The 24569-nt window shown below is 33.7% G+C and overlaps 2 protein-coding genes across 29 annotated transcripts in view; one reads left to right on the plus strand and one right to left on the minus strand.

Annotated features, from left to right (window-relative positions):
- LOC119073839 (longitudinals lacking protein, isoforms A/B/D/L) overlaps positions 1–17236 on the minus strand; it is a 144156-nt gene extending 126920 nt beyond the window's left edge. For 16 of the 23 annotated variants that reach the window (XM_037179665.1, XM_037179666.1, XM_037179673.1 and 13 more), the window contains exons 1-4: positions 16983–17141; positions 11183–11384; positions 10160–10985; positions 9952–10038 (exon numbers count right to left, since the gene is read on the minus strand). In XM_037179665.1, coding sequence (XP_037035560.1) covers positions 9952–10038; positions 10160–10985; positions 11183–11356 — 1087 coding nt within the window. In that variant the 5' untranslated portion in view covers positions 11357–11384; positions 16983–17141. Of the gene's footprint in view, positions 1–9951; positions 10039–10159; positions 10986–11182; positions 11385–12011; positions 12642–16982 lie in introns of those variants that run through there. The other 7 variants (XM_037179677.1, XM_037179669.1, XM_037179657.1 and 4 more) reach the window with 3 other exon arrangements.
- Positions 17237–18892: 1656 nt separating this feature from the next.
- Positions 18893–24569, plus strand: part of LOC119073838 (protein tramtrack, beta isoform) — a 33901-nt gene continuing 28224 nt past the window's right edge. For 2 of the 6 annotated variants that reach the window (XM_037179650.1, XM_037179652.1), the window contains exon 1: positions 22870–23478. In XM_037179650.1, the coding sequence (XP_037035545.1) occupies positions 23462–23478 (17 nt within the window). In that variant the 5' untranslated portion in view covers positions 22870–23461. The other 4 variants (XM_037179653.1, XM_037179651.1, XM_037179654.1 and 1 more) reach the window with 4 other exon arrangements.

Raw genomic sequence — 24569 nt, forward strand, 5'->3', positions numbered from 1 at the left:
ACACAAACTCAATGATTTTTGCATCCATTTGTACTGTTCGAAAGTTTTCTGAAAGTATAACGAAATTGAAGGGTTAGTGGTGGCGATATAATGTAATTGGCGGTAAAAATGAAGAGGGAAATTCGTTGTCAGTTTTTACTTTTCTAATTTGCCGGCTAAAACATCAAAATGCAATAAAACAAAAAACCAAAAGCCATGATAGATAAAGTTCACTAAATTGTATAGATGTTTGCGGGCTCTTACCGATCTCCGCTGCTAATAGAAGTGAAGACACTTTAAGCTAAAAGGCAGTCTAAAACTAATGGAAATCAAAAGGTTTGAACAAATTAAAATAAAATTAAAAAAGGTAAAGACGAGAAGTAGCTTTCTCATAGATACTTCCGAGTACTATTTTCCACTCCACTCACGCGTGTGTTCGTGTAATTTTATCAAACCTACCGCTTGTCCTTAATTTAAAAAATTAACAAAATTATTGCTGTCACCCCTAATCACTTATGCACATCGAAATCAAACACATAAACATACAAAATTCATGTGAAAATATAATTTATGTATTTTATTGAAAAAAAGTATAATTTGTTTTGGCATAAATAGACTAGACTTGGTTACTTTTTATATAAATTAGACGATTTAAACTTTAAAATCTAAAATTAGCCTTAAGAACTACACTCAACTCCTAAAAATAATTTTTGGTTTTCTTTGGTACAATTTTTCTTCTTGTAAACAATGTGAATTAAATATAACAAATCGTTTCACTATTTCAAATACTCTAACTACAAAAGGAAACGTGTGTTAACAGCTCCATACTCCGAAAACTCACAAAGAATCGAAAATCGGTTTTCAATGCTGCGAGTGTTTTCAGGGTTAAATTGATTGAATTGAAAACAAAAGTCAGAATACGATGGAAATGAAGAGTTAATCGCATCTACGGGATAATTTGTATTCGTGCAAAGTCCATATGCAAAGCCAGTCGCAAAATGGTCTTCACATGGCGTTTCTTTTAATAGAGAGAGAGTGAGCTTTCAGTAGGAAAGCAAAGAAGTTTTTGTTACACCTTCAAGTAGAAAAAGGTATGGTGAAAGAGAACATGAGATCTGGCACCTGAAAATACTATCGGTTCATTCAAAAAGCTCCTACAAAACCATTACATTTTAAGGTAGGTGGCATGAAACCAACCTTAGATTCTCTGAAACGGAGACAATTTTCCAAGCGATTCACATATAATACAATCGCTTTATTCATCTCCATATCTCTGTATTTTCCTGCTGTAAATGGGAAAATCGAGTGTACTACGTATCTGGTCTATAGAGTAGCCACTCTATGGATACGAAAAAATTCTGAAGAAATAACAGATTCAACATTGTTTTAATGTAAAGCATTCCTTGCTTTCAGTCTTTTTCCCGCACAATGCGCATCTCCTCCGCCAACACGTAACTTATCAAAAATTAGTTTGACTATAAATAGTTTGTGATTTCCATTTCCTTCTTCATTTCCATTATCATACTCTGACGACGACGTTTCGGAAAGTCTTGAGCTAATTTCGGATGCTGACTGCGTATATGCGTCAGCAATCGATCACTTCGCTGTGTCCGATGACCGCAAAAAACGCAAATAAATTGCTTCCCTTTGCCACATTCGTGTCTTAAGTGGCGATTTAAGGTTTTCATGTGTTGATAGACTCGATTGCATCGAAAACATGAAAACATCATTGCGCCAGAAGAGTCCATAAAGGTTTTTGTCAATATTGAGGATATCGAGCCTGAAATTCAATTAAATTGATTTATTCATCCTTCGATTTGTTATTGGTTAAAGACTGACAAATAAAATTCACACGCACACAGTCAAGCAAGGCAAATTATAATTTATAAAAATTTTTAATTGAATTCGTGGGTATGCTATTGATAACCACAAATAATTTTTGCGGTGGCGTTTCTACAAAATGAAATGTTAATTTTGTTGAAATTTCCTTTATTCAAAATAAACTGTTTTCATCAGAGGAATGCATTTATTTGTAGTATCCAAATATTTGATGGGTTATAGTGAATACGTTTTCTTTATATAAATTAAAGGTAACTTATCAATCGAATATCAAAATTTGTCTTTTAGACGCGCTCAGTACCATCGGTAATGTTATACTCTCATCGTCCTTTGATTTTTACTTCGGCATGTTGTGACGAAATATGTCTCGTCAAATTGCAATACTGTGAAAATTTGCGACCGCAAAATTGACAAGAGAACAGAGCAATGTTTCCGCACTCAAATTTGGTATGACGGTGCAAATTTCCTCGATGTTTGTACATTTTCCCGCAGTTTTTACAGGGATATCTTATCTGGCTGCAAAGAAACGTTCATTGGAGCATTAATTTAATCAAAATTATGTTAATACGCAAAAAAAAGGATGGTACCTGTCTGCCCTTAGATTAAAGCAAACATTATTTCTCTTCCGTTGACCACGACGTGCTACACAACGACGGAAAAGTTCATATTTCGTGGGTACGTTATCGTTTAGCCTTTCGAAAGCGGTAAATCCACCTAAGAAACGAGTCAAAATTCAGGTTGATGTCTCATTCAATTTCATCCCTACGTTCACAATCATTCCAAATTATAATGTAAGCAACGTTGAACAGTGCAAAACTTAACATCGAAAAACACGTCTGAATGCAAAAAATAATTTAAAAAAAAAAACTTTAAATTCTTCTAAGAAATCAAACGGAACAGATAAATTAAATAAGGAAACCGGCGCTTTCTTCTAGCTTTCGTCCCGTTTAATCGTCCATCACAGTAAGGCGATACGGCTGAATATTTTTTGACGTTATCTTAGCTTCAAACGAACGCACGACGCGGTGCAGTGCCTTTCTTAAATGTTTCGAAAAATATACCTAATTAAGTCAGGCGTCTTAAAAGATTTCAGAATGGAAAACCTAAACTAATCTTTTTTATCCTTTCTTCACATCCGTTCGGAAATCCAACTTAAAGCTACACTATTGAGGCTTTCAAGTGATTGATGGCTTACCCTTATTAACATCCCTACTACTATTGACTAAATTCTCTATTTCATTTGAGACATGATTACTGAGCCTAACGAAAGTTTGCTTTGATTTTACTTTATGGAATGGTAGCCCTTATATTACACTGATAGCTGATAAGACAAATTCTCAGGTGCCTTTCGAAACTTCTTTTAAATTGCTCATCGCTCAGCGTTTTTAGTCCTGAATCCAATCAAATGTCGATGTGTGGAAACCAAACTCATCTCATCAGACACACTTACCGAAACTTTTTTTATTTTGTTGAAGCATAATATCTATAAAGCTCCATTACTGGCTTCTTTCCAATTTGTTTAAGTATTTAGCGTACTAAATTAACGCTTTCGGAAAATATTTCTGAACGTTCTTCTTTTGGAAAATTCTGGATAAGTTTGATAGTGCTTGCGAACACTTCACTATCCCTTGAAAGTTATAATTGGCAAGATTTTGGTAAATCTTTTTCTTATGAAATGATTCTAACTTAAAGATTTCCGAAATTCTTTACAAGACTACATTTCTCTAAGATTCTTTGAAGGGAAAAAGTACAACTCAAAAATTTAGTTTTTAATTTTTCTTTTATTTATTTCATCAATAAATTGGTATGCAACACACTACAATGATATAATTTATATTCCAGCCATGCTGCATCAACATTTCAACTGAAACAGTGGTATAGGTATTCATCGACCGGGTCCCTGGTTTTTATGTAGAGCAGTTAAAGCTAACGTGAGTGCTTATCGGATTGATACATTCGCAAATGAGAGATTATCCACTATCTTATCGCGGATGATGTTACCTATTTTTACTCTAAATAATTTCAGACACAGAGCATCGGGTTGAGTTTTATTTCGAATTCTATTTACCTACTTATTGAGAGATGTATTTAAATTTCGGAATGAATGAAACGGAAAGCCTATTTTAGAAAGAAATAGAGCCACACAAAACACTCGAACACACTGTTTCTTCGAGTGAAAAAGAATTCGTGCCGATGGTCAGAAAAAGAGAGAGATAGTACGAGATAGTGTTGGTAAAATACATATCTGGTCATTTATACACGAAGCATAACATTATGCGAAAGAAGTATATATTTCGTTTGTAGATCGGGTATAACAGTGTTGGAGGTAAAAACGAAATTCCGTGCGTGTATGCGAAACGTTCTTAGATTTTTTTGAGAGCGAAAGGTCACAGAGTTAAATATAGTGATCTCTTTCGGATACCGCATAAATGCATATGAAAGATGGAGACTGGAGACATTTTCTTAGATATGAACACGGATTATGTTGACGAGTGTATATAGCCATCTCTTTTCAAATACCGAAATAAAAAAGGTTGAAGGGAGACGGTTTATTTATCAAGAGAAACGGGTATGAATGTGTCAAGTGAGACGGCTTTGAATTTATATGCGTCAAGTGAGACGGCTATGAATTTTATGTGAGATGGAGCTATTCATTTTTGTGTCATGTTAGACGGCTATGAATTTATGTATCAAGTGAGACAGAGACAGCTATAAATTTATGTATCAAGTGAGACGGTTTACTGTATTATGCACAATGGAATTTTGATGTGTGTCTGACGACAAATAATTTAAGAAAAATGACTGAAACGTGGAAATGTTAATAGGTTCTAAGAACTCTTTTCCTAATTGGGTAAACCTATCGCAGTAAAACACAGTCGATAAATATTTTTATTTTCTCCAAAAAATAAAATAATTCTAAAAATAATATCGGAAACTGATTGCTAGATGATTCGTGGTATGTGGGCCGTTGTAATATATTTTGCACAATTTACCAAATCGTAAGCGCATTTTAACAATCTAAAAGATTTCTTGTGTTTGAAATTAATCGAATAATTATGAAAGTCTTTTTGTAAAAAAAAACAAATTAAAAAATAAATTGAAAGAAGTTACGTTTCGGAAATAACGAACAACAAAATAGATAAAAACGAAATCATTTGGTATATTGAGAAGACACTTCATCAATTTGGTTTCGTCAAAATGATCCGGGGAACAAAATCGAAACAAAAAACTTTTTTTTTTTGCAAAAAAAAACATATTTTAAAACGGATCCAATTTCCACAATCATTTAGCATTTTCATTTGAAATTTTAAACAAAAAAAAATATGCGGCCGGTTTAATTCTGGTTAATTTTTCCCGTTGTAACACAATTTTTTACCTGAGTTGCATTAATGACCAAATAATTTTTTTTTAAAATAAATATCGAGACACCAAATCAATTCTTTTTTTATTTAAAAATTCAATTGAAAATACTAATTGAAAAGAAAATAAATTTTAAATTTTTCATTGAGAATTCAATAGCTTACCTTTTTGACTACTTTCTTCTTAATATACCAAATAATGTCGCCGGATGTACAGGAACAAAGGACAGAGACAGATTGTATGCGTAGAGAATTCGATGTAATATCAGGGGATAATAAAGAAATGTGTTGGTCGAATTCGTTGAATGCTTTCCCAGTGTTCGACTTCAATTTAAGTTTTATATTCCTATGCTTTCTTACCTCTTAAAAATGAAATTGAAGCAGATGTTTTCGATTTGGTACAATTCGGGAAATATCTATTATTCAAGGACATTTTTAAGGGTCAATTCCAACACAAAACGTACAAAACCTAATTGATTGAACGTCTTCGAAGAGATAAACAAATCACTTCTGATATTTTTCGCGTTGGACTTGAGATATATTAAAGAGAGCATTTGGAGGAGCGTTACGTTACGAAAATAATTTTCGATCGGAATATTTTTGATGATAAAATTCAAAAATCCAATAAAATCAACTGAACACGCATACGAATAAGAATTACTGTGTAAAGTACTCAACGGTCTTTGACATAAATTGTTTTATATGCATATTGTCGAGTGATATCATCAAACATATTCCCTCGAATAAGAAATAATAACAACAAATGGAAAATTTTCGGTTGGAACATGAAACTGGTTTTCAGTCATTTACCAAATGAATTACCTTTTTCAAGTGACTTTACATAACGAACATTTCCACGAAATATTCGAATCGTAACGTGCGCTTGAAAGGCATTTCAATGCAACAATACACAGAAAAACCGATTTTCATCAACAACCGCACAAAACATTCAATCGAATGACTCTGAAAACGAAATATTTATCTGTGTGTTTGTCAAAAGAAATAAAAAAAAAAAAAAATTTAAATTGCATTATAAAGAAATGCATCACCTCCGAACCGATACAGTCCAAAGATGGAATACTTACAACATGTTTCATACTTATACCCGGGTGTTTATTAGCTTCACGATTGTATACCAAACAAATGAGCTATTTCCTTTTACGTTTTTTTCTCTCCTTTCTTTGCCAACCATTCCATTAACCAATGAGATTATCATATTTTATTGGAGTTGACGTGCCATCGTTCGTTCGTTCGTTGTTTTTTTTATTTAGTGTACTACAGTGCATTTACCTCACTGTAAATTAATTAAAATTTACAGCTACATACAGAAATACCTTTCGACGCGTTTTTCATGCGACTGTAGTACACTGTGGATTGCATTGAGACGAGACCAAGCCAGTTTTTGCCAAGACCATTGCCATTTTGTCGCGAATGTATATCTTCATATACTCCAAATTGCGGGGGTGGTTTAATGCGTATGAATCACAGATCACAAATAATATTGAGCTTTACCGGATAATAAGTGCGATGTCTTTCAATGGCAGAATTGTTGTTTTGGGAAATTAATTAAAATGACCCAACACAGGAACAATTCTGACCAAATGCGGAAAAACAACGCAAATTTTATCAGTAAGTCATATTTGACCGAACTTGTTCAGTTCGTTTTTTTCTTGTTTTTAATTTAATTAAAAAAAATGAAATTAAGAAAAATAATAAAGAAAAAAACGCGAGATACCCGGTAAGTGACTAAAAAAAAAGAAGACAAAAATTACATGCTGTACAAATAAACAGACAATTAAACACGTGTAAAAAAATGAAATGAATTTCTTTTCGATTTTCTTTTAAAATAATTAAACGATAAAAGTACCCGATTCCCAAAAAAATATTAATTTTTTGAAAAAAATATAACAAAATTAAAATATTATTTCGGAAAGATGTAGTTTGGTTGAAGATTGATTAATAAAAAAAAATTGTAAATGAAAAATGTGTTTAAAAATAGCAAATACCAAAAATTAAATACGAACAAAATGCATTTAAAGTGTTCCCAGTGCCTTCGACCAGACCTTTGGCTGCTTCAAGCTCAATGCAATATCATAAAAAAATTGTGATTGAATTACGTCATTGTAAACACACCGAGCATTTATATTATAAACGACTCTGTGTGCACAATTAGCAAAACATGGAAATTTTTATTATTACGGGAAAAGCCATGCTACATACACTCGTAGATCATGGCCAACAAATCTGGTTTTGCATCATTATAAAAACCGGGGCTTAGAGAACACTTTACATGTATTTTATGTATAAATGAGCTACACAATCACCACTATCGTATTACAAAATATTCAAAAAAAAATAAAATAATTTTATGTTTAACATTGCAGCAACATGATGAAATTTTTGCCGTTTATCATAATAAATGCGCGCGTAATAGAATATAATTATTTAATAAATCATTCTCAAAACTTGTTTCAATTTCAATTTTAATTGATAGAGAACATACTTTATGAAAACTATGTAATTTCGCTCGATGATTTTGTACTTAAAATGGAAATTACTGAGTTGAACTCCGACTTTTTTTTCTCTCTCTATATTCTAACCGTTTTTCAGAGGTGTTCTGAAAAATCAATTTATTTGCATAAGGCTGTATCAAGCAGTGACGGAAAAAATAATTGATCCGAATGACATTGTCGGCGGGACCTTAGCTACATAAACATTTTGCTCAAAACAAATTATGAATTATGAACAAAGTGACTTTGAAGTATATCTTGTTTACATAATTATCATAGGTCTTTCAGCATATATTATTCAGTTAGCTTATCACACTGAGTAAATTTGAATTTCTAATTTTATAATTCCGTTGTGTCAACAAGTCCATTGACAAAATGAACATCGCCACTCAATCAATGAAGAAATGAAAACTTAGGATAAAGCCAGAGGATCAATTCAGTTATTTCGATTTCTTCTCTCCCCTTTCCCCTACCTTTCTAAGCGCATCCCTCGGTGTACCTCACCGGTCGAAGGCTCTACCATTACATATTTACAAGCGGATGTAACACTTCGATAAGTTTGAACAATTTATTTAACGAAATCCAATACTCGTCGGTCGCAAAATGTTGTTTCATATTTCAATGAACTTTGAAAGCGTTACAATAAATTATCGCATGATCGTGTATGGGTTGAAATGATGATCAATTTGTTGTAAAAGGACGGTCTACTTTCGCACAAATCAACATTGGAATCGCATGTTTTCACACAAAAAAAAACAGTAAAATTTCTTTCTTTTTTCATAATAAAAATTCTGTGGCCGTTTACGAAAAAAGGGGAGAGGTGTTTCGTGTGTTTGTGTGTGTACTGTTTCGCTTCTCTCGTTAAATTTTTGTGCACATAAGTAATATGAGCAAAATTGTATTTCATTACTTTGAACAACATTTGGTGCCATCGTTTTCATATTAAGCTTTAGTTTACGAACAGAATTTGTTTAAGAGAAAAAAAAATGAGCAGCACCTCAAAAACTGGTTTTCTGCTGTACACTCGTCTCGTCGTCTTCGAAATAATGAAAAAAAAACGACAAAATGAATATAATATTTCCCACATGTCTGTTTTTTTAGAGCACACTCTATAATATACACCAAATGTACAACATTCAATGTTTATATGGCGATTCCACACCCACACTCGGGTTGATATATTATTCGCATAACGTGTGTGATACTCATCGACATAACTTAAGCTTTTCATCGTGTTAAAAAACCACTTTATAATATTCTGCTCTTTGCTAGCCCGAACAACAACACACCCATACATATATGCGACGCGGTCTTCACATAGAAAAATGTTGATTAAAATATTTCAATTTTTTTTTTTGCTTCTTTCGTACTATAGTGTATAGCAACACTCCAATCGAGGACTCAAAATGATATTCTAGAACAAAATTGTGTGATCGCACGTACGTGCACACAACGAAATGTATGAAGTAAAATACAATCTTAATGGGTTATTTTGCTGAAGCAGCAGTCAGTTAAAGAATGAAAAAAATAAATAAATAAAACATCTCGGTGCTTGGCTGTGTGCATCAATGTATGGTTATTTGAATATAACGAGAGTTGAGTTCTTTTTCTTCTACTTCTTATAAAACGACGACGATTTTCGAAATGTTGTAGGCCTATCTATGTAAACGCATTGTGTATAATGTTGTTCCACACGAAAAAAAAAAAGATTTCAAATTTCTACACGTACAAAATCAAGCGACTTGGAATGGTTTTTCCACGCAACAAAAATTTTTTTCATTTCATCATGTTCTTTGGTTTCATCCAAAAATCTTATGTAGAACTGCAATGTTGTTTTAATACGATTCATGACATCAAACAATGTTCAATTGCATATTAATCAAGGTATATAGCATTATATGAATGCGCGCGCGCGTACCGTTGTTGGTCTGTGCATAGCATTAAGGCATAGCACAAACGCGAAAATAAATTGAATTTATTTTAAAATGTAATTGTTGTAGCTGCTTTTCAATGAAAAACTGCATAATCATCGTTAGTATAAATTGATATTTTATGCAAGGATTACCAGCAAGTTTTGAATACGTTTTGCAGTATAAAATATTACTGAATTTTGAATAGAAATACAAGTACGACCGCCGAATGGAAATATCAAAGGGCGTAGAGCGAGCGCTTTTCCATAATTTTTTATTTTTGTTTTGTTTGATGAATAATGCATTTGAACCGTTCACGTAATCGTATTGTGAAAAAAGGTTTTTGAAACCTACCTTGAGCATCGCGATGTTGTCCGGCCGCTTCCTGTGCTGCTAAAAATACTTCATCCTGATTTTGACCGACTTGCCATTGTGCATAACCTGGATGAGGGCGGACGGGAGAAGCGAAAAATTAGCAAAACGAAATTCAATTGGCTCGGGTGTGTGTGTGGTCCATTGACAACCAACAAAAAAGATGAGCGAAAAGGAACGATATTCTCACCTTGACTAGAACCTTCGCCACCGTGACTTGGTCCAGCTTGATCCAAATCCTCTAACAATTCTTCATCGTCCAGTGTCAAGTCCTCAACAGTCTCATCTTGTCCATCATCGTATTCATTTTTTGGTTCAATCAACAATTCCGAATGAGTGGATTGCATTTTTTCTTTGATATGAGAGACGTCCATGTCGTGCTTTTGTCGTTGTGCCGGCGGTTCAAGGTCATTTTTGTCATCATCTTCGTCATCATCCGCTTGACTTTGTTCCATATCCTTTTTCGAATCATGATGATCAGTCTTTTTGGTAACGTTCAATACATTTGCGGCGGAGGTAGCTGAGGTAATTTGTGAAGCGGCAGTCATTGGTATACTTGTCATATGGATGGACTGCGATTGCGACGATGAGTTGGACAGTTGGTCGTGATTGTCCATGTTGTTTACTTCAATGCTACGTCGTCGGAACTTTTTTCGTTTACGTGATGTCGGACTAGTAGAACCTTCACGTGACATGGATACATCAGATTCAGTGGCAGCAGAGGTGGGATGTTTATTGGCTGGCCGTTTGTGTTCGATAGTAAGGCCAGATTTTGAAACGACAGGTACAGGTTGCTTTTGAACGACGTTTTCGTTCTTTTGCGTTGATCCACCACGACTTTCTGATAAACCTTTGATTTGCAATGATTCAGCTGCCTTGAGTAGAGCGGCAAGTTGATCTTGGGAGATGTTCACTTCACCCCTGTACATGTAATCCATCATGGCTCGAAGTTCTTGGAATTTAATGTCTTTTAGGATGAAAATGGGATGTTTATCGTATTGTTGAGATAGCAGAGCCTGTAACCGAATTAAAGCGGAAAAAAACGTTTTTTAGCTTTCAATTTGCCAGTAATATGTTGATGTAGTCACGAAAAATATTTTTACTAAAAATTCAAAGTGTCATACGTTGCCCGGACAAATTAATGTTTCTTTCACGAAATCGAATCACAAAAAAAATTGAATTTTAAAAAATTGTAAAAATTGTCGAAACTTACCGCAAAATACGGACTGCATGCTGATAATACAACTTTATGTGCTTTCAGGAATTTTCCTTCGGCTGCTAACGTACAGTCTACGAGTGTGCCATTTTCCAATAATGTGTCGAACACACTTATGAGTGTGCTTTGATGGTTGTTCCATCGGAGACAGAACTGTTGGTCATCGTCCATTTTGAAACGATTTTCTTTAGTATTTCTTCTGTAAATTAGAGAGAAGGATTTTTTTTGTTAAACAATGTTTTAGCGCTGAAAAGTATTTATTTTATCTAAATTGAGAGAAACGCGACAACAAATTCAAATAATCGTTTTTCGTCGACCTAACAGCCACATAATAAAATACGACAATAAAGACGTGATATGCTTTGAGCAAACGTATAATGTAAGACCAGAAAATAAAAAAAAAACGTTAAACGTTTACGATAATAAATATTGAAGGTCAAGTTTATGTCACGGCAGCTTTTATAATAATAAATAATAAAAAAAAACATCAGCGAAAAAAATAACATACTCAGACGTATGGAACGACTAAACTTTTCAGATTTTCAACACATATACCAGGAGCGGTACCTATATTCAACCGAGCAGTAAACCGACATATAGATATATGATGCCTATGTTAAAATGAGTAATGAGGAGAAATATGTTTGGCTGACCGAACCAGCCATCACTAAAATCAATACTCACGAACACGATTTTTTTTTTCATTTTCACATAATGGCGGACATGACGCCAACATTAAATATGGAGACAAAAGAAGAAGAAAAAAAAATCATGAAAAATTTTCCCAACTTATTTTATGCGGAAATTATGATTTCGTGGAACTTACATTTTTCTCTAGCGACTTTTGATATTGAATTGTTAATTAACGTTGAAGAACATGATTTCACAGAAATGCATTTTATGTTTCACAAAGATGGCATATATTAATTCGAATGCACTCTGACCCACTTCACCGAAAAACCGAAATCCATTAATTTTCCAATTAAAATATCACAAAAATTTTGATCGCATCCAATTCGGTTTTATCAAATTAATGTTTTTTTATCACTAAAATTAAACGAATGCAAAGATTTGACTTGCTAAACTTTTCATGAAAATCACTTTGTTCAGCACTTTCAATATGGCGACTGATTGAAATTTGTTCAAGAATTGAAAAAGGGTTTTATGCTGCGTTGTTCTTCTGTACTACTTGGTGTCGCGTTGTTTAGTGAGTAGTGAATGTGTTGCCGAAGCTCAATATTGCTGTTGGTTTTCTTTTCGGTTTGGGCTTGGCAATGTGTGACGCAACGGAAATTCAACAGCACAATTCGGGGAAATATACGTATACGTACACGAGCAACTAACACACAAACTCACACATACACACAGCATGTTATTATGAACCGGAGCCAACCAAGAGAAAATCAGAAAATCTATTGCTCCACTCTAACCTTAATGGGCTCGTATATTCGATTCGAAAGAGACGATTTCTTTTTTTTTCCATTTATTTGTAGGAACAAAAAAACAATATCATCGTAAGCTCGTTGAAGCCGATTCGTTGTTGGTGAATATATGTGTGTGAAATATGTGTTGTGCTTGGGTAAAGAGAAAATGGGGGAGAAGAAGGCACTCAACATTTATATCAACAATTTGTGAGGCATTCTCCACATAAAAGTTTAATATACATGGGAATCATGACTGTACTTTTGAGTCGTTCAAGTTTAAAAGGTGCTTTGTGTGAAATTTTGTTGTTTCGTTTTTTTCTTTTTCTATACCGAAGCGCTAAAACGTTTCAACGGTTTCACATGTATATATAGGTACATCACGAGCATACTTTTCCGATATGACGATCCCGAAATCGTCAACTGTTACCATATTTGAGATGAAATAAAATTGAATGTGGGTAAAGTAATGAAAAAAAAAACTGTATTTAACATGGGACATAGACTGCGTCTCAAAATGTGTATACTAAAAGAGGCAGATGTACAATGTAAGAAAAAATTATGGTAGAAAAAAAAACCAGAAAATGAAATATAAGTAAAAAAAAATTGACTTCAAGCAACTCACGCACACAACGATCTGAAGCTTTTTTAATGTTGGAAAAATGGTTGTTTCATTGTAGGTACCTATACCACTTTTAAATATAGCATTTTGCCAGCCGCAATAATGTGAAATTCTTGAAAGTTCAGCTACACTGCTAATATGAGTACTTTGGGTTTTAGGTAGATTCTTGTATGGTTTTTATTATATTCGGTTGAAATTATACATTTCACTTCTATGTGTATTTTCGTGTTTTCGTGAAGCAAAGAAGAAGAAGAAAACAAACTACGAACAAATGGAGGCTTTCACAAAATTTACTGAAAAATAGAGGTCAAATTCCATACAACATTGAGAATGTTGGTAATTTTCAGGTAAAATATATTTCGTTGTAGGTAAGTATCATAATCCGTGTAAATTATTTTACGGCTCAGCAATTAGGGGACTGACACATGTCCTCGTTTCCTCGATCGTAATTAACCAAACTGACTCTGACTGTACACACGTCTGAATTTAGTGGCAGGTCAAAGCCATTCAAATGGAAATTTTTTGTTGTTTTTCTACAACTTATTTCAGGCATATGACCATTGGTGACCATTGATGCCTTTCGGCAAAACGCAATCTGTAATTTTTTTTGCCACTTTAAAACATTGAATATTGGAAAACCAACACAGCAATTATCAAGTTCAGCAATTGTTTCATTTTAGTGGAAATTCGAATCACATGATTTCTATATATTCACGGTTATCGGAGTAGATATAAGTTCAAAATAATACATTTTTATGTGTGCTGATCATAACAAAGTCGATCAAAGTCACACTTTTCTCTGTTTAGATAGGTATACTGTTGTAGCACTTTGGAGTGTAACGATACCGTAATGGTACATAAAAGTTGTAGGAAATTACTGAAGAAATGCGTGTCTACTGTTTTGTATAAGTCGCATAAGTGACTGGCTGTTTAAGATGGAACTGATTTGAGCAAACTTTCACGGGACGAATCTTTGTCTCCGGAAAATAGACCTAAATGTTAAAACTTTTCAGGGATCATTTTCCTTCCAAAATGGCTGCTGCCAAAATAGCTGATCCCGGTACTTATCGAATTTTCTTTTCCAGCAAGCCCTCAATTTTATTTACATGAAACCGGCAGCCATAATGAAACCTAAAGATCATATTCCTTGCGGTGAAAAGATGTAATTCTATTCGAAAACTTATAAAACGCAGTCGTGTCATCCGAGAAGAACCTCTTTGCTACACACATAAGTCATTTTTTTTTGCAATCATGCGCTATTCTGATCTGATATTTTTTGAATTTAATTTTCTAGAAGCCATAAAATATAGAAAATCAACACGAACGGTCTCTCTGTACATAGACCGTCTCACAACAACAACAACAAAAAAATGTTCGTTCGTTATTTGAACCATGCGCATAACTATCATAAGGCGGTACCATTTTGATATCAGCACAAAAAAAATGTTGTTTCTAAGTTTTCAACAACGATAGGTAAATATGTTCCTAGTTGTTGAACAAAGCTACACACTCTTTTCGAGAAAATGACGCACATTTCATGTTGCTACCACCACTACCAAATGAGAATCAATATTGTGGAGTCTGCCAACGTCTGCAATATTGTTTCATGTACATAAAACCGGTTTCGTCGATTTGACGTATATATATGAATGCATGTACAGTATAACGCTGTGCGACTGTAACAGGCATACGTTACCGTGATCGCACATAAACTTTTCTTTGTTCATGAAAATATTTTTCCATTTCAGATAACATCGGATTAATATGCTGGTCTCTGTGTGTTAAACTCTCGTATATATACATGTATCCTCAACTCAGTAACAGCCAGTATGTACACAAAGAAAAAAAAGAAAGAAGAAAAAGATCACCCTAAAAATGTATGAAATTATAAAATGTGCCCCCCTCTGGTGTTTTCTCTACATTTTTCTGGCGCTATTCAATCGTATCGTCACATCACCCTCATAGTATTCTATTTCGTCAATATCACAACAACAACAACGAAAAACAACAGGAAACCTTTTCGAATACAGAACCACACCCATCATGACCTATACAAGGCAAAATTGTACACTTTCCCGTTCCCCTAATGCAGTTCCCTGAAAACGATGTTTTTATTGATCCGATCGCTTTGGTCGTCGTGCTAGATAGGTTGAATATATATATGGCGTGCGTTGTTGGCACTTACAATGTTAATGTTGGAAATGTTTTCGTGAATATGTGTTGGTGTAAAAGGGGCCACCGCTGATAATCGCAATTATTTTATGTGAACACGAAGCCATTGGCAACCATTTTAGTATTTTCAGTGGAATTTTCCACAAAATGAAATAAAATTGTCACATAAGAGAGGTTATACATGATTATGAGGCTTCGGGGCTATTTTGGATCATGCTGATGTGCGAAATGCGAATTGAGTTATTTCAAGTAAAAATGAACTAGAGACATGGAAAATTCGTAATTGTTGTCACGAAAATATAATGCGAAAAAATGGAAACCGATCTGAATGAATTTGTCAATCATTTGTGGAACACAGATCATAAAGATATTCGCAATGGCAGTAAATCGGGAATATTTCGAAGATTGAAATTGGTATCAACATGATCAAACAACATTCATACTCGGAACTCAAGAGGTCATTGATCCGATTCAATAATTATACTTTCAAGTAGCTCAGATTGTTTTTATTAAAAAGAAAAGTCCGTAAACGAGCTGCTGCGTATTGTGATATAAGGAGTTAAATGTAGGAAATGTTTTCTGTTTGTGCTGCTAATATTGTCATCAAAACATTGTCCGATTATACACATCTCATTAAAAGATAAGAAATGCGACGGAACAATGAATTACTATTTTCAATGGATCGACATTAATTCGCGATTAAAATGCATGCATGAAGCCTCGCTGCGAAAAACGACTTTTCAGGCTTTTCAAAATGGCGTCAATTTTGTTGTGTATTAAACATGATTGCAGTTACATAGCCAGCAGCCCCGAAACGTCGGATATTCAAGGTGTTAAATGAGGAAGGCAGGTAACTTTTTTGCTAATTGGAACAACCGGCTTATTAACTCGTACTGTTACAAGAAGACTAAATGATGATCTTTTCGAACCTCATATTGCATCGAAAATTGCATTTTTATAATCGAATGTCACCAAATCGATTTACGAAATAAATCGGGATGGATTTCAACGAATGGGCATTATTATCGATAAAATTAAAAGAAATTGAACAGAAATCTATAGGAAGTAAATTATGATGTAGATAATTACTTGAGAAACCCATACACAAACACACAAATACTGCTCTACAGCAAAAAAGCTTGGCTCAATGCATCTGTCTCATTTACGATCGCACACATACAATGAAAAATGGTGTCGCAGTTTTCCTATGCTTTGTGGGCACAAAGCTATGGAAATGAAATGAATATTTATCGTATAGACCAAGTCCAAAAAAAAAACAAAATGGCCGACAATTGAAACCCACGCCAAGAACTTTGCGGGTAATTTTACCCAATTCTAATACAGATTTTCTGAATATTTTTGGTAGAAATTTATAGTTTACACTAATAAACTTGACATCAACAACAGATAAATGCAAAAAACAAATCTCTCCGGCAGATAAAACATTCTGCCGAATCGATCCACGTTTATATGGCTGTAGCTCGACTTAAAAAACTATTAAAACTATTAAAATTTGGTCTCTATTTCTTCGTTGTAACGTTTAACATCTAATTGCAATGAAAAATATTGTAAATCGACTTACATTGATATCGAAGGTCTTCATTTATTATCACCATTGAAATAATACTTTTCACTCAATAATTATGATACCTCTTCAGCACTTCTTCACTGTTTAACGTTTCACACAGATCTGATGACTTCGACGAATTGAAACAGACTCATAAATTTCTATGGAGAGCAAGCTCGTTGAAAGTCATTCGGGTCCGGTTCGGATACAAGCCGAGAGAGATTTTTTTTTTGCGGCGAAGTTGTTGTTGAACAATTCACAATGGCTCTCTGGAGTGAAGAAACTAACCGTTTATTTGAATGAAAATATTGTTGAAAATAAATATAAAGAAAATGAAAGTATAAATCAGGTATGGCCGATCGGCCGATTTATCTGCAGCGCACTCACAATTTATGCCAAAATTATATAAAAATTTGTGCCATTACAAGAATCAATATCCTCCTGGTTGACATTAGACCATACCATTAGACCATTAGCACTGTAAAGTTATAGTTAGGAAATGAATTTTCTAATTAACGTAATTCAATTTATATTAAATACCCTCCAACCTCCATACAAACGTGTGTGCACATTCTCCGTAGAGTGTGACATTTAATGAGGTGAAGTTTATATAAAAAGCAAGTGATGCCTACCTCCACAACGGTATTTAGCCTTGGACCATGGACCATACATAAAAATGTCGGAACAAATTGATCACGTGATAATGTTCTTGGAAATGTTCTTGAACTAAACACAGAGAATTGCACTAATTCAAGTGAAACTTGAGACTTTTTTTGTTAACTGTCACTTTAATAAGGATAATATGGTAACGTTATCTCAAGTCCGGTTTTGAGCGAAAATAAAAATTTGACAGAAAATGTATGGATGTAGTACCATTGTCTTCCATTTTCTGTCACATTTTTATTTTGGCTCGATGGTCTTTGTACTATGATAACGAAAAGTCAACTTATCATACGTCAAAACAATAACGAAATGAATACCTTTTAGAATGTGGTGCCAAGCAATGAAAGTAGATAAGTAGGTATGACCAGTCTATACAAGTCGGAGCACATACGGATTAGCATGGCGCCACCTCAAACGAACTCATTTCTAGTGGAAATTTACACTAAAAATGAGTTCGTTTGAGGTGGCGCCATGCAAATCCGTATGTGCTCCGGCTAGAACAAATTTGAACGTTTGGCCATACCTATCTATTTACTTTCATTGGTGCCAAGCTTACTAACTTAAGGCTAATTTCACATCTACCAAGTCAATACCATTTCGTTTATTAATACATACTCCCCCAGACTGAGAGTCTCAGTATATTGTGATCCATGTTCTGTACCGTGACTAACAAAACTTCAATACTACGAAATTTCGTTAGACACGGGACAGGTCATGGATTACACTGGAAAAGTTAAGTTGTATACTGTTGGTGGAGGTAATTCTAACCGCTATTTATTAGATGCACGGTGCCATTGCCAAGGTAAATATTTACCTTGGCCATTGCCATATAACTTTTGACGGTTTTACATACCAACAGCGAATACTGTTACTTAAGTCAAATTTGTGGAAATGATTTTCCTTTAGAGAAACTGATAGGTTTGCTCCAAGGCTGTAGGAATTGTCAAATTTCATCCACAGTACCATAACCTCAATAATATTTCTGCGTAAATCGCGTAGGCGACGTTGCTGTATTTGTATGAAATATCACGTAAGCGACGTTGCTGTGGATGAAATTGTCGCTGTTCGGGTTGTCGGGGTTGTCAAAGTTCGTGTTTAACTTGGAACAAACCTATTCTGGTGAAACATGAAAAAAAATCTTTAAAAAAAACTTGTCATTGTGAATATCTTGTTTGTTTTGCTAAATTCGCTTGAGAGAATCTGTGTTAGTTATTTCGCTTCGTTTTCGGTTCTTTTCGATTCTCTTTTTGTCAGCCATTTTCCATATACACAAAAATAGATAAAGTTTATTTCAAAGGCAAATCTAAATAAACGTGAGGAGGGAGCTGAAAACAATATAAAAACAAGAAAGAAGAAACACCAATGTATATGAAAGTTAAAAAGAGACCGATTAAGCGTATGTATTGTCAAAGCAAAAAAGCAGGAAAATTTATCAGAAAAATTTTTGTATTTGCGCTGAGAATTCGTAATTCTTTTCAAGTAAATTCAATATTAATGAAGAAAATTTGCGAAAATCAAGGAAAGTGAAATATTTCCCATTGCAATCAGAGTTGTCATAATAAAACACAGTTTTGCTACGTAAATCTAAATTTCAGTGCAAAGAATTCGTAACACCGCAATCACTGTGTGTAAGTTTTTATCATACAATTTCTCTGCTAGAACTTTTTTTTTGTTGCTTCGATTACGATTTTCGTTTCGCATACAACCTAACGTTGATATCAATTGCAATATGTTTACAATCAATATCAATTGAAGTTAATTTGAAAAAATTTCTTTCTATTTACGAATTTCGGCTAAAAAAAAGGCGCACAGACACTAAGATAAAATCAATAACAGTTTAAGTGAAAGAAAACATACACTTCCGCAGAGAAGAAAGGAAACGATAGCACAGGAAAAACAAACCGAAAATAAGAAGAAAGTCTGAAGGATATTCAGACAAGACACAAGTGAGTACACGTTACAAGTACCTTTTACGTATTTGATCAAATTTAGGATATATTGGAAAAATGGATAAAGGAAATGTTTAAACACTTTGGTCCGGATTCTGGACAAGGTGATTATTTATATGGTGGCATATGTTGCAAGAGCGGCATGAGGCGAAACTTATATTCATTTATTATGATTATTTTTGCTGGTTTGGTCATCATAACAAAATTTTTGCTTTTTAAGTAAAAATTCAAAATCAACTAGACTCAGTTCTGTAGCCTATCATCTTCGTTCTCTCTTATAGTATTAGAGCTTACGGATCTGATTTTTTTATTTTATTCTGTACATTCTCTCATCTGTAATTCGCCGGACCCGGCCTACAATGTTCTTAAAGTAAGACACATCAATGGTACGGTATAAATAGCCTCAATACAAACAACACACACTCTACGGCAGAGTCGAAATTTTGCTTGATTTTTGCAAGTGGTTCCAGGTGGTTTCGGGTGGTTCCCGTGGTCCAAGTGATGTTTGGAAGGTGCCCCTTATTTTTGATAATGAACAAGTCTGCCGCTATTATCCGTAGAGTGGGTGTTGTTTGTATTGAGGCTACTTAGTACGGTAATATCATCCATTTTATTCAATGAGCTGAAATATAATCTGGAAACTCACAGATTTAATCAGTATAAAATCGTTAAAAACGTCAAAATCTCACCTGTAGCAGGTAATTTTGAATCAAGGTTATCTACATGGTCTGATACAGTCATATTTTTTGTATGTGGCGCTACATCCGTGGAGACAAACTCATCTGCTACAGGTGAAAATTGCTACTCTTTGTCAGTGTAACGTTTCAATTTGAAATAAAAGTTTGACGTTGAAGTTGTGCAATTTCCAAAAACTTCAAGTAAGAAAAGTAAAGGTTTTATGTAAAAACATGTTGAATTGCCATAAGTGCGAGTGAGACAACTACGATTCGAAGTGGGTACAGCAAGTACGACAAGTCCGAGAATGTCACGATTCAAACGATTGGCCAAGACATTGTTTGAATTTTTAGAAAAAATTGAATATTTTAATGTATTTGCGTCACAGTTATGAATTTACAACTTACATCGTTGTAAGCGATTCCAATTTTCTATTCAATTCATTCCACATAAGAATACCAATATAAGTATTGAATGATGCAATGACTCCAATTTCACATGTGAAATGAATGAGTGAATTGGACTGCAATTGCTATGCAATGAGCGTTCCATAAAATTTTATAAGAAATTCTAGAATTTGCTAGAATTCTACAAAATTTGTTTAAGAAAATTCTAGAATTGTTTAGAAAATTGTTACAATGACTAAGACACTGTAAATCCTCGAAACGACCATCAGAACGATCAGAACTTTCAAATTATTTAAAAATTTAAAATCGATACGAATTTCGGTCATCCATCCAAAATGAAACTATGAAACAAATGAATCGAAAAATAAATTTCAACTCATTCTAGGGTTGCCACTTTTCATCTTGAATTTTAAGCGCCTTACCGAGGGTCATTTTGTGGATTTCGCTGACAAAGGATTTTTGAAATGACAATCTTCTTCTCAAGGGTTTTCAAAAGATTTTTTTTGAATTTTCAAGGATTTTCTTCTTTTTATTTGACTTTCTTGAAACGATTTAATTTTTCTTTCTTGACAATAAATATTTGCCCCTCGGGTCTTACGACAATAAAATCGTTCAGATTTGAAATTCTGACACAATTAAGTTTCATCTCAACAAATGACCACATTTCACTGAAATTTGCACTCGAGACTGTACACGAAAATTGTGAAATGAAATGAAAATAGTTTAACTCCAACGATGCAAGTTTATCACTTCAGGAGATTCTTCAGTTTGTTTTTATTAGGTTTAAATTCGCAAAGTTGAATCTTAGCTGAGCAAAGAAAAATTGAAACGTTCATTCATAGTGTAAGAACGCAAAATATAGAGAAAATCGTCCATCCGATTTGAGACGAAATGGCAGGTTCATGAACTGTAAGCGTGTTCAATTTTGTGGGACAACTGACTGCATCTCTTAAAAAGCAATATCCATGCAAATTGTACTTTTGATGTTCCTCTGAAATCTTATCACATGTATTTTCGTTCGACGATCGCAATGTGGTTTTTAAACCCTCTTCGCTGCAGTGATGTACTCTACGAATTATATTATTATTACAGCGAAGAAATCAAAAGTTTAATCTAGTCAGTTGTGGTCCACTTATGCTTGCATAATGCTAAGAGATGCACTCAATCTTCACAAATAACACAGCCAATAAAACGACTTTTATTAATACCAAAGTTTATATTCAAACAAACTCGAACAACAGTCAACAAAAATTGCTTTACACTCTAATTTGAAAATATTAGTTAAGTAATGTAAGTTTCTCAAAATTGCAATACGCGAGGCAAAAAGTATCTGTAGCCAACTAGCAAACTAGCGAAAATGCGGCTCAAGGCCTCCCATAAAGTGCAATAGTACATTACGTTACAAGGGAATTACTTTCCGAGTGACGTATATAGTTTTACATGCTTGCTAAGCAGGGCGAAAGTAAGAAATGTCAAATTCAAGGGGCGAAAGCGATAGCTTTCGCCCCGTGGGTTTACATTTCTTTTTCGCCCCGCTTAGCAAGCATGTAAAACAACTATTCAATTCTTCATATTATTTTATTCCATTTTCTCACATACTATAATCCGCTAGTAGTCATACGAAAAAAATCTGTGCGACTGAATGCAATAAAACGTGTGCAGTGCTGATGATTACGTTTCCATTTTAAATAAAATTGTTTCCACATTTGATTTTCTTTATCATGTGGCTTTTGTGTGTTTTGTGAACAAAACGAAACTTTTACTGCAATCACGTATAGTAGTTGTTACATTTTATATTGCCTAGTGTATTGTCTTGTATTGTACACACACACATCACAATTTCAAAATTGTAAATTTCGTTTTCTTATCAGTTTTCTTTCGTTTTCGTTTTGTGGAAACAATTTTTTTTCATATTTGGAGCACGAAAATTTAATTAATTTTTGTTTCGTTTTCAATTGTGAGGAGTTGTTAGTATACATTGGCAACAAGTGTCGTTTGAAATGTTGAGTTTTCGAAAAGGTGTTATAAACGTTCGATCGATCAAGAGTTTTCTTGTGCAATGTACCTGTTAACTGATTTTTTGACGCAATTCTATATACTCAAAACGTGAAACATTTTCATCAGTTAAATTGTGCGTTTTGTAGATGTTCATCAGTGGTGCGATATTTAAACATTTTGGATTATTAGAATCACATCAGCGGGTCTATCTTCTCTCACAATTTATATAATATTTGTTGTGGTGATATTGCGAACAATATAATTATTGCATCAAAAAAAGCGGTTGAATAATTGACGAGATATGTTTTCTATGGGTTTCTGAGTACATTTATCGTTTTTCATTACTATTTTTAATGTTCGTTCGTTCATTTTTATTTTATTTATTTATATTTCCATTCGGTTGAGAAATAATAATAATAATAAATGTGTTCCATTTAAATGGAAATATAATTTTTGTTAGCTATGTGCTTTTTTCATACTTTTTGTTGTTATTGCTGTTATAAGTATTTTCAACTAGTTACACGTACCGTGATGTTTTAGTAACGTGTCGTTTTCGGTATAATTTTTTTTTGTTAAATTCGACTCGCTGTGTTATTGTCGTTTATTTCATTTATTCTTTATTCGGCAATTTTCATCAGTCAGTGCTGAGTATTTATATTGTTTGATCGTAAGTTTATCAACGTTTTCTGTGTGACTGATAAAATTTCGTTTGCTGGAAGATTGTCTTCTTCGCGTGTTCTAATATTGTTATACGGCTGTGAGTTATAGCATCTTGATATACCGAGAAATAAACACACTCGAAATGAGAACGAAAACCATGTAAGTAGTACACACAGAAGGGGTTTTCAGAACATATTTTATTGTTGCTTTTAAGTACAATTTTGTACAGAACATTTTGCGAAGCGCGGTTCAAACTGACCGACTTGTTAATATATTCAGAGAAAATCAAATTTAGGCAATCAATTTCTGTCAATTTTTTTACTTTCAACAATAACCTAAAATCTGAGGGTTCTTATTGTGGGATTTTGGATAATTTACTTGTTGAAGTGTTATATGTCCGTGAAAAAAAAAACAGTTTTCCAATATCTTCTTCGTTCCAAAAATACATCTTGTAAGATACATTTAGAATAGAATTGAAGAGTGGGCCTAACTTTGTTTTGATACCAGCGAAATAAACAAGTTTGATTGTTTCACGTACTTGAATCAAAATTTCTCAACTGAAGTGGTTTTCATCCCCTTATTCAGTGCGGCCAATTAAGAGGAATTAAGCTGTTAAGTGGATTATTTTGTTCTTAATTTCATGTTAATTTATTGAATAACACACAAAAGCACATAAGGTAAATGATGGAGAGTTGACCTAAATTGACAGATCCAAACTTTGAACTTGAATTTCTCATCGATATTTGAACTATGTTACATGGAACCACTTTTATTCTAAAGATTTATCTTTTGTTTAAGTAATTAACATAAATTTTATTAATTATTGAAAATTTCGTCTTACAAAGTTAATTAATTAATAAAAATACAGAGTTAACCTACGTGAACTGTGAGTTGTCCGATTTCATATAATTTCAAGAAATCGTGAATTGTCCCATATACAAATGTCATAGGACAAGTCGCGGTTTATTGGATGGTGAGTGGACCGATCATTTTTTCTTCATACAAATTTACACGGACAACTTAAGATCACTTTTCCACTAGGTCAACTCTCCATCATTTAACTTAATGATAAAGTTATGGCCATTTTACCACTGATGAAGCTTTTACCTTGTGTTTCTCGGGAAAATATTGTTTATGATTCGGAAACGAGAGAATGTTGGGTGGACGTTTTGTTTATCCAGGTGAATTGTAATCCTCCGAAAGTAACTTTTATCGCTTGTTTGCCAAAGCGAAAGGAGGGTCTTGAATCC

This window comes from Bradysia coprophila, unplaced genomic scaffold (assembly GCF_014529535.1).
Source record: "Bradysia coprophila strain Holo2 unplaced genomic scaffold, BU_Bcop_v1 contig_138, whole genome shotgun sequence".
NCBI lineage: Eukaryota > Metazoa > Arthropoda > Insecta > Diptera > Sciaridae > Bradysia > Bradysia coprophila.